The sequence below is a fragment of the Coptis chinensis genome, unplaced genomic scaffold, assembly GCF_015680905.1.
Source record: "Coptis chinensis isolate HL-2020 unplaced genomic scaffold, ASM1568090v1 utg6152_pilon_pilon, whole genome shotgun sequence".
Classification (NCBI taxonomy): domain Eukaryota; kingdom Viridiplantae; phylum Streptophyta; class Magnoliopsida; order Ranunculales; family Ranunculaceae; genus Coptis; species Coptis chinensis.
The window spans coordinates 13,006-24,725 of record NW_028238171.1 but is presented as its reverse complement, the minus strand read 5'-3'; the positions used below and the strand labels follow the sequence as shown (position 1 = coordinate 24,725).

The window sequence follows — 11,720 nt, the reverse complement described above, 5'->3', positions numbered from 1 at the left end:
ATGCTCATCTTTGTGGATCATGTGTATGGGGGGCATGAAAATATAAGTATCAGTAAATCAGCTTAGGTCATTATAGCTTTGCTGCCACACATGAATCATGAATGATTTACCAGATTATTGAAGCTAAAAATGACCACATTATAGTAAAAAGGACCATATACATAACACTTTAAAACAAAAAGTCATATGCTTTCTAACTCAGCAAGTAAGTATTCCTAAAAAAGGCAGAGGAAACTTAGAAATTTAGAAGGGAGCGTAAAAGAGCGATAGGAAGACCTGGCAAGTGATGGTGGTATTATGGAGTTTGGCATTGCCATAAGGAACAAGGTTGAGATCGATGATGTTGATGAGTTCATTTCTGAAAATCTCAGACAAGTTATTCACCAAGAAGTTACTACAGGCAGGACACAGCGTTTCGTAATACAGTGCAACTTTAACTTTTTTAGGAGCAGCTGAAACATTGAGTAATATGAACAATGCAAGGTAAGACATAACAATTGCATGTCGCAGGAGACCACAAGAAGCCATTCTGGATGATTCTAAAACAAAAAACCCTTCGAGCCCATCAAAGTTTAACCTGTGAATCCTAAAACCACAAAAAACCTTCTAATAGTCAGCAAAATAAAAAACACCTAAAAGACCAAAATCCCACGAATTCTCAACCAGATTGAAGAACTCCAGTTTAATCACTCCACTGATCTGTAAGATTTACAAAGTATATTCATCAACCACGACCCATAAATGTATGATGAGGAAACAGACACACCTGCACAAGCGCGCACATCAAATTTAAACGAGGAACTTGGTTAGGTCGACACAATACTATCTGACAAAACAGGTACGCTTACATGCAACTAGATGGACTTTGTAAAATGCTCCATAGCGGGCATTGTTTATGGCCGCGGTGTTATGGGAAGTAGAGCAAGCTATTGCAAAAAGAAAAAGGCATCAGCAGCCATGGCGACCTGATTTCCAAACTACTGGTTCATCTGAGGTTAGCGTCTCCACTCTCGATTTGGATTATTGTACGTCCAATCGATTTGAACGTGGACCATGGCCAATATAGTCAGTCAAAGAAATAAGTAGCTGAACAATTTTTCATAACATTTTTTACAATTTGAAGAGTGAAATCAGATCACATTAAGAACTGCACTGGGGGCTAAGGAGAGTCAAGTGCTAACAGTTTCCCACAGACATACAGTTTTCTTATAAAGGAGAACCTTCGGAGCTAGCATTCTTTCTATCTCGAGTACCCTCTGCACAAAGCAAGCAAAGGTCCAAGCAAATAAAGGAGCTAAATCAAACAACCTCAATGTCTTACAGTACAAGAGCTTGATAAGCATCAACAAAGCTTCAGAGTTGGGCAGCACTTGCGTTAAACTAAGGTGCATCAACAAAGCTTCAGAGTTGGGCTAAGGTCTTCACTCAGTAGATGCACACATTAACTATCGAGCTACCATTCCAGCGCGCGCACCAAGTACTGGACCAAACCGTAACACATGTGACTTACACTTCGAACTGGGGCTATTGCGACTCCACATGGATAAACCAAAAAAAAATAATCACCATCAATAACCCACGCCCAAAAGTTCAAGCCACCTAAATTTATTATTTGGATAAACCATCACCATCAATAACCCACGCCCAAAAGTTCAAGCCACCTAAATTTATTATTTGGATAAACCATAACCAATAAAGAAGCACACTAAAACAATAACTTTATACTGTATAAAACACTCAAAGTAGTAGTATTCTAAATAAACAAAACAGTTTAACTTATAAATACTAGAGAATCAATCAATAACACATTCAAACAACCTGTAAACTTCCATCTCCTATCTTCAACACCTAGGTAAACTACTAAACTTTCAAAGTTACATATAAATTTATTGTTCTATGAATTCTTGATTATTGCTCTGTTATAAATTTATTGTTCTATGAATTCTTGATTATTGCTCTGTTATAAATTTATTGTTATATTTAGTACATATATCACTTAACTGAATTGAACTACACCACTATCACATAGATTGGTATTAATCATCATATGTGAGCATGATTTATCATCTTAACACATTAGCTACATTCAAATTTGTAAATTATTCATAAGATAACATACTAATTTTTTAAAAATTTATATGCAGCAATATGGATCATAATACAATCTTTTCTATTTCAAGGAAAGCAATATTGATTCAAATCCTGATGGAAATCAATATTTATAAACCACCGGTTTACACAACAAAAGTGAAGGGTGACAAATTTGGATCAACCGTAACAATAGATGTTCCTATTCTGAAAGGAATATTTAAAGAAGACTGTGACGAATATGATGAAGAGGAAGATTCAACCCTGCAAACATCCTATGGAACTCTTGAAGAAACACAGAATAAAGCCGAGAATGAAGCTGCACAAGCCGCTCTCACATCACTATGTCAATGGTACAAATTCCAAGTCAAAGATTTCAACTTCACAGAACTTAAAGAAGCAAGGAGCGAAATCAATCATCTACGTCAAATTCATGAAGAAGCTACAAAGGAAATCAAACATCTTCAACAAGCCAATGAACAATTTCATGAAATAAATCAAGGCCTACATGTTGATATCATGCACATTGGACAAGAAAATAGAGAATTGCGAACAACACTTGCTAATGTTGAAACAGAAAACAGAGAATTGCGAACATCAATTACTAATGTTGAAACAATCAACATAAGTGATGATGAAGACAAACAAATAGACGCGACAACTGGGGAAGATTCTGACATAATCAACATTAGAGATGATGAATAGAATAGAGTTACATGGAATTATTAGTTATTTAAAGAGTTATCATTATGCCAAGTTTTATTAGGAATGTTCATGCATTTTAATTTGTTTAGAAGTTTTAGAAACTTCGATTAGTAACTATATGACTACTTATTGCCTTGATTTTGAATGAGCTTCAATGCATAGGGCTTTTAAATCTGCACCACAGTATGCCACACAACTAGCGACAAATTCCATCCTTAAATCCTTTGAAGGGGTCGCTTCCATTTTCGCATGTTATCTGAGAATTCTCAAACTCACTCATTCTTGCAGATCTGCATTTCTATGTATCAAACTAAAAACAGCCCACTTTAAAATGGACCAGGCCAGTTTAGTAGTTGACTCTAAGAATTTTGTAAAGCCCAAACGTTTTAAACATAACAATGAAACAATCCCGGCCATAGGCCGGGCGAAATGCTAGTCCATTTTTTTGTGTGACCAGTCCAAACTCCAAACTATTTAAAATATCGGAAATATTGGATATATAATATCATAAATATCATAAATATATTGGAAATATCGGATTTATATTAAAAAATAGTCAAAAAGTCAAACGATATATGTCGTATATATCAATTATATCGACAATATAAAGTTTTATATCGGAACTTCCGATATATATCGGAAAAAAAAAATGTTCGATATTCGGTGGATATATGTTGGAAATATCAATATCGGTGTACCAAAAAAAACGATATATATTGGTGATATATCGTATATATCGGCGATATTTTGGTCCTTGCATTCATCTTTAACTTTGTTTGTTTACAATATATATATATATATATATATATATATATATATATATATATATATATATATATATCGGTTTGGCTAGGGTGACATCCTAACTGTGACATCCTTATTGTACATCCTATCAAAAAGTGCATTTCAACAATGAATTAGTATATGATTTTTTGTAGATATAATCTACTCTTCATGGATTATATCTCTACAAAAAATTAGCTCAATCCAATATTTCTAGCCTTGTCAAACTTAAAATTATTTATAGACCGTTAGATAAAATTGCAAACTTAAACACTGGAAGATGACAAAGTTCCACATATTGGATTGAGCTAATTTTTTGTAGAGATATAATCCATGAAGAGTAGATTATATCTACAAAAAATCATATACTAATTCATTGTTGAAATGCACTTTTTGATAGGATGTACAATAAAGATGTTACAGTTAGGATGTCACCCTAGCCAAACCGATATATATATATATATATATATGGGCTGGCTACCTTGACAGCTCCAATTGACAGTTTATCTTGACAGCTCGTCACGTCCGTTTGATCACAACCCATCCAACGTCCAAGAACTATTCCTTATCAAACAAAGAATTCAGGGTGGGTATAATGGTCATTTTGATTTTCTATTCATAAAAAAAACAAAAAACCCAACAAAACACCACGAGACTTCTTCTTCCTCTCTCTTCCTCACTCACTCTCTACTGAGAAACCCACGGGTTTTTTCTTCACAAAAGATCACCCGACTATTCAATTGGAGCCTATTATCTTTCTTTTTTCACAAAAAAATCACTATACTATTTTTTTGGAATTAGCCATCTCTCAGAAACAAAGGTAAGTTAATCTTATTTTATCGTTCTTTTGGTTTTCGATTTGTAAGAAGTTAATATTCTTTGCTTTGATATTGTCCTTTTTGACTTAAGTGCTTTCTTTTTTGAATTAGAATTCTTAGTTGTTTGTTCTTGAAGAATTGCTCTATAGCCCTCTTTTTATACCATAATCGTTTTTGCTAATTAGAATAGACGCGTTAAAATTGTCAATTTAATATATGGGAGTCATTAATATCTATTTTAAGGTCATTTGATATTTTCTCTGTTTCTTTTTGCTAGAAATGGAAGAAAATGTTAGAGCTTTGTTGGTATGAAATTTAATAGTGTTGATGAAGCAAAGACTTACTACGAGAGTTTGGTAAACAGGAGGATTTGAGATTCGTGTTGGGACTCTACGGATAAAAACAAACGGGTGTGGAATTGCCTTCTAGTTGTCTATTGGTTTGCTCACGCAGGGGTCCATAACAAGAAAGAAGAAATTGAAGGTGTAGCTTCGAAGTACTTCACTATTAGATGTGGTTGCCAAGCTAGAATGCGAGTTACAAAAAGAAAACTTGAAGATATATATGATGTGAGTTTGGCTGAAAATCGCCATAGCCATGGTTTCGTCACTCCATCAAAGAGACAATATATGAAAGGTAACAAAAATATGCCTGAAGCTGCAAAGAGAGTTTGAGAGGTTTTTCATGACAACGGTATACCTGTAGGGAAAGTGGCAGACGTTTTCCATGGGGGTGAGATTGGGTTTCGGAGAAAGCATTGTTGGAACCACCATTATGGTTTGACGAGAAAAATGCCTAAAGATAATGATGCAACAGCCGTGCTTCACTATTTTAGGCAGAAGAGTGCTGAAAATCCTCAGTTCTACTATGCCGTTCAATTAGATACAAAAGGTGTAGTAGTAAATTTCTTTTGGGTTGATGGAAGGTCCCGTGTCCAATATGAGTACTTTGGGGATGTCGTATCTTTTGATACAACATATAGAACTAATGTTTACGGTATGCCGTTTGCCCTTTTTATCGGAGTCAACCACCACATGCGATCCATTCGGTTTTTGGTTGTGCCCCCGCTACTTGATGAGACAGAAGAGACATTTGTGTGGTTGTTTTAGACATGGCTTGCAGCTATGGGTGGTCGTCCACCAACTTCAATACTTACTGACCAAGATTTAGCGATGACTGCAGCAGTTAGAAGAGTTTTCCCTACTATTCGACATCGATTTTGTCTTTGGCACATTATGCAGAAATTTTCAGAGAAGTTGTCATTTGTCTACCATAGGCTCGATGCTTTGTGTTCAGAGCTTACATATATTATTTGGAAGTCATATAGGATTGTTGATTTTGAAAGCGGTGGTCCGCACTCTTTCGTTGAAGTATAACTTGATTGAAAATACTTGGTTGACGAAATATATAAAAAACCGTCGTCTTGGGTTCCAGCTTATCACAATGACATTTTTTTTCTTTGGCATATGCATCTGTTGGCTGAAGTGAATCAATGAATTCTCATTATGATCAATTCGTTAGTTCGGCGACTACACTTATGGAATTTGTCCATGGTAATGAGAGGTCTTTGGAATCGATAGCCGGGAATGAAAGGAATCGATTACCGTATCGAACATACTTCTCGCATTGTGGCTAAGGATGCTTTCCTCCTTAAGCATGCAGGTAAAGTTTATACCATTAGTGCTTTCAATAAATTCAAGAAACATTTAGAAAAGGCTAAGATGAAGTATAGAATTGTTGGAGAAGAGATAGACATACATGGAACAGAATTTATCACGGTGAAGACAAGAGACATTAAGCAAACTTCAATTTGGAAAGTGACTTTTAATAGAGAAACTTTGGAGGGTGATTTGTGAATGTAAGAATTTTCAGTTCGAAGGATTACTTTGTGCTCACATTTTAAAGCTTTTTCAGCGTTATGACATCGAAGAGATTCCAGATCATTTTATTTTGAAACGGTGGACGCAAAAGGCAAACACATACAGAGCGGTGTTTGATGGTGGACTAATGGTCGGTCATGAAGACCATGAGCCATTAAGAGTTGCCCATTGTATCAAGGTTGCTACTCAATTGGCTTATGATGCATCAACTAGTGTTGAGACATATGCATATTTTATTCAGAAGATGAGTGAAATGTCTATTGGAGTTTCGGAGCTCAAGGAAACTATCAACAAAACGGATGCAATGAATAATGAAGCACCTCCAGTTGAAGAGCCTATAGTTGATACCTCACAGGTAATTTATTTAGTTTGTTTTTTTAATCTTTGCAATGATAAAAATCTTATTTGATTTTAACTCTTAAATCTTCTTTTCAGCTCTTGGTTTTCAATCCCAACATTTCTCAAACGAAGGGGAGGAAGAAGAAAACGGAGAGAATGAAAGGCCCCGGGGAGGAAGCCTTAGAGAATCCGGGAAGAAGAATGTGTAAATCTTGTAATAAGATTGCTAAGCAATTTTACTCCAGAAATTGTCCGAGAAAAATTAAAAACAAAGAGTGTGGAATGACATGCTTGTTGAGTGTGGAAGGACCGTTGGTTATGTTCTTCTTGTCTTGTTTTTTTAATAGATTATTTTATAATCCATTAAAAGTCATTTGTTTTTAAACCGTCATTTGTTATTAGGAGAAATGTCTTTGTTTCATCAAACTTATATTAGTAAAATTGTTGTCCTAATTGTATGAGCTATGAACAATTGGACTATGAACAATGAGTGTTCATAGTCCATACTGTACTATGAACAATCAATGTTCATAGTCATGAGCTATGAACATTCTTTGTTTTTATCACAATTGGACTATGAACAGTGATTGTTCATAGTCCATACTGTACTATGAACAATCAATGTTCATAGTCATGAGCTATGAACATGTATGTTATCACAATCAATGTTTTCTATGGTGAAAAATAGGAAAATGTATGTTATCTTGTTGGACTATGAACATTCAGTGTTTATACTCCTAGTGGACTATGAACATTGAATGTTCATACTCTTGTTAGACTATGAACATTCAGTGTTCATAGTCGATGCAATACAGTTTGCCAATGAAGTCAATGAAGTTGGCATATGATGTGTATGTCAATGAAGTTGGCATCGTCAATGAACCGAAAAGCGGGTAACAAAGTCGGAAAAGACATGGGCGTGCCCATATTTGATTGGAAATGTCAAAATAAGCATAACCCACAGTTTTGTTGTGGGCGCCACCCTCTCTTATTTGGGGTATGAACAATCACTGTTCATACCCCAATATGAGCTATGAACACTCATTGTTCATATGAACATTCATTGTTCATACATATTTGGGGTATGAACAATCAATGTTCATACCTCACTATATAAGCTGTGTACAACACTATATAACAGAGAAAGTTTATATACGATAATGTATAAGTTGTGCACGTGTGGAAGACTACCAAAATGGTTAGATCTAATCTCGACCGCCGATCTAAAATAAATTAGATGATCTAATCTCAACCGTTTACCAAAACAAAAATAAATATGATATTATTATCGGGAAAAATCACTCCTCTCACTGCAAAACAAGGGGGTATCTCAAATTAACCATTCTTTGTTCATACCACAGTCATGAGCTATGAAATTTTTTTGTTCATATCACAATTGAACTATGAACAGTGAGTGTTCATAGTCCATACTGTACGTATTATAAACAATCAATGTTCATAGTCATGAGCTATGAATATTCTTTGTGCATACTACAATTGGACTATGAACAATGATTGTTCATAGTACGTACAATAAGGACTATGAACATTCATTGTTCATAGCTATGTTCATAGCTCATAGCTATAGACAATGAGTGTTCATAGCTACCGAACTATGAACAATCACTGTTCATAGTCCAATTGTGATATGAACAAAGAATGTTCATAGCCCATAATATGATTAACTCTTAATATCACTGTTCATAGTCCAATTGTGGTAACTCTTAATATGATTAACTCAAAACCAAAACTGAAAACTTTAATACAAACTACCAGCCTTTATATAGGCGAAATACCCTAATTTCCACAAAACTCAAAATTTTCCAAAAATAGAAAGTTTTGGGATAACCATATATTAAGAAACTACTAATCAAAATAGAATTAACCCAATTGACCAAATCGAAAACGGAATCTCCTATCAAAAGATATAGCAAAAACAAAATTTCCTAAAACGGCAAAAACATGATTTTGAAGGCCTAAATGATGGATTTAGGGACCGAGAGGGTGGTGCCCACAACAAAGCTGTGGGTTATGCTTATTTTGACATTTCCAATCAAATATGGGCACGTCCATGTCTTTCCGACTTTGTTACCCGCTTTTCCAGTTCATTGGCGATGTCAACTTCATTGACATACACATCATATGCCAACTTCATTGACATCATTGGCAAATCAGATTGCATCAACTATGAACACCTGAATGTTCATAGTCTAACAAATATGAACATTCAATGTTCATAGTCCACTAGAAGTATGAACACTTGAATGTTCATAGTCCAACAAGAGTATGAACATTAAGTGTTCATTGTTGATTTTCGCGATTTCTTCATTGGGTTCATAAACAATGGGAATTGGTGGCACCGTTACATTTTCTTTTTGGGGTTTGGGTGCTTAATCCTCCTCGTGTTAGTGGAGGCATGTTTAAAAATGGCGGTCCTTCCACTTTGTAAGCTCCCAAAAACTGGATAGTCAATTTAAAATTCAAACAATTCAAAAATAAAAATAAACACCCAAAAAAAAAAAAAAAAGTGTAAGAACCCAACGGTCCTTCCACACTCGACAAGCATGTCATTCCACACTCTTATTTTTTTCCTTTTGTTCTTATTTTGTTAGGAGAAGGGTACTATGACGAACGAACATCCAAACAAACTGTTGATATATTACAAAAGAAGAGGAAAGGCTTTGGACTCTCAAGTCGATTTCCTTAAGGCTATAATGTTGGACCTTAAAAATAAGGCTTTTTTTTTTTAGCATTTCAGTTTGAAATTGAAATACACGCCGTCCTTCTTCATAACTGCTACCAAATGCTGTTAGAGATGGCATCTCATGTTACGCTCTCTCTAGGCCGGGCCGGACATCAACTTCACACGATTCCTTGGAGGTCAACTTCGCCATTTACTAACCAAGTCGCTACAACTTGCATAAAATGCGGTACCATCAACTAGAATCAACACAAAACAATAAAACTTGTTCTTGGCTACTTAGTTAAACTTTTTAGATGTTGGTATGTGTGGACACATCAATTAATAGTATACCTTCAACTTTTCTTGATGAAATCTTTGGAGTGATGATCCTTCTATGCATGACCCATTTTACACCTTCATAGCTTACAACTCCTTACGCTAACAGTTTACCCAATGGATTTGATTTCATCTTTCCAAAGTGACCAAACTTGTTAGAGAGAATATCCCTTATCATCTCTCTGGATCCATGATGTTCAACCTTGGATTTGGTCCATGCCAACTTAAGTTTAGTTTACCTGCAATTAGAAGCAGATTATCGAAAAGTTCTGTGTTGTTCACATTCTCACTAGTCACCGGCGTGCCTATCTTCCCCACATGCATCCGTCCTTGATGATGATAAAAGTTTTCTTCTCATTGATAGTTCCATGGCTTCACAAAAGAGTATGAAAAACCAAAACTTGTGTTTCTTCTAATTCATTCCTTGCAAGGACATCCGTGCGTCTGAAATATATTTCTAGACCCTACTTTATGCAACAATCAGATACCATGATTATGTAAAAACTGTCCATAAAAAATTAGTGAAGACAAGCATGAATACCATAGTCTTCAACTGTGTGATAAAAGAAAGGAAGAAGGGGAATAATACGATGGGAAAGTTCCATAGGCCTTGATCTTGCTTCAATCACCATGCCCACCATTTCTTTGAGATTCCCATAAAATATCTTGTAAGGAGGACCATTGATGCCTTGCTCCCTGAAGTACTTCTCCATTCTCTTGGGCTTCACCCATACCCAAGTAAAATGTTCTCAAAGCCCATGAAATTGCAAAAACAGAAGAAATCAAGGCGGCGAGCAAGCAAAACAGCGACCATATCTCTCACTTTGCTCTATCTTATAGTTAATGCGGGCTATAAATGCCCCTAAACCCAATAAGGCCAGCCCTCTTATAGTGCACGGGATATAGAGCATCTTGACAATATTGCACCAACTCATTTTTTTGAATGATATGAACAAAGAATGTTTATAGCTCATGACTATGAACAATCATTGTTCATAGTCCAATTGTGATATGAACAAAGAATGTTCATTGCTCATGACTATGAACATAAATTGTTCATTGCTCATGACTATGAACATTGATTGTTCATAGTATAGTATGGACTATACTATGAACAATTTATGTTCATAGTATAGTATGGACTATGAACAATCACTGTTCATAGTCCAATTGTGATAAAAACAAAGAATGTTCATAGTTTATGACTATGAACATTGATTGTTCATAGTACAGTATGGACTATGAACACTCATTGTTCATAGTCCAATTGTTCATAGCTCATACAATTGGGACAACAATTTTACTAATATACTGAAAGGAAATAACTAAACCAGAGAAAGAACTTTTACAATTGGGACATCTTCTAGTTTCTTCTCTGAAAAAAGAGTATGGACAAACATGTTCAATGAACGATTATTCTGCACCAATTTAATTTGTAGATATTTTAACTTTTGAACTCACTACATAACATGGAAAACTCTGAGCACAAACCGAAAAATAATTATAGTCTACAAACCATATCAGTATCATGGGCAAGATCAACATTTGAATTCAGTTCCACACCAAATGATTTGGATGCGTTCCTTGACAAGGAATTCGTAAAAGGTTCTTAATTTTTCCTTGTGAAATATTTTCCGGAATTGCTAGGTTTTAGACTCCCACCAAATCTTGACATACCACATCCGCCTGTCCAAATTCAGCTACCTAAGCAACAATGTACATCCTCAAAACCGAAATTTCTCAAAATTGTGTCTACCCGTTCGGATCGGATGTTTCAAAATTGGGAAGTCCCATTTCTTCCACAGCTACAAGGAAATTCCTCACATTCTCAAAATCTTGATATCTTTGGACAAAGCCGCTCCATCGGGAACAACAATCGAATCACTTTCGGACTTTCTACAACCTAGGATCACCGCCTCATACCATTTTTCTAGTATCAATTATCCGACATAAAAAAAAAACCGAAATCATTGGTGTAAGCTCCCAAAAAATTGGATAGTTTTATAATTCTTACAATTAGAAAAAAAAACACCCAAAAAATAGTATAGTGATTTTTTGTGAAAAAGAAAGATAATAGGCTCCAATTGA

General features: G+C 35.2%; 1 protein-coding gene across 1 annotated transcript; it reads left to right on the top strand.

The window, feature by feature from the left end:
- Positions 1–5,185: 5,185 nt before the first annotated feature.
- On the top strand, positions 5,186–7,461 carry LOC147472970 (protein FAR1-RELATED SEQUENCE 5-like). Its single transcript, XM_086587977.1, has 6 exons — positions 5,186–5,390; positions 5,517–5,764; positions 5,975–6,172; positions 6,267–6,629; positions 6,710–6,818; positions 7,406–7,461. Exons 1-6 carry the CDS (start codon positions 5,186–5,188, stop codon positions 7,459–7,461), a joined length of 1,179 nt encoding a protein of 392 aa, XP_086444103.1.
- Positions 7,462–11,720: the final 4,259 nt, after the last annotated feature.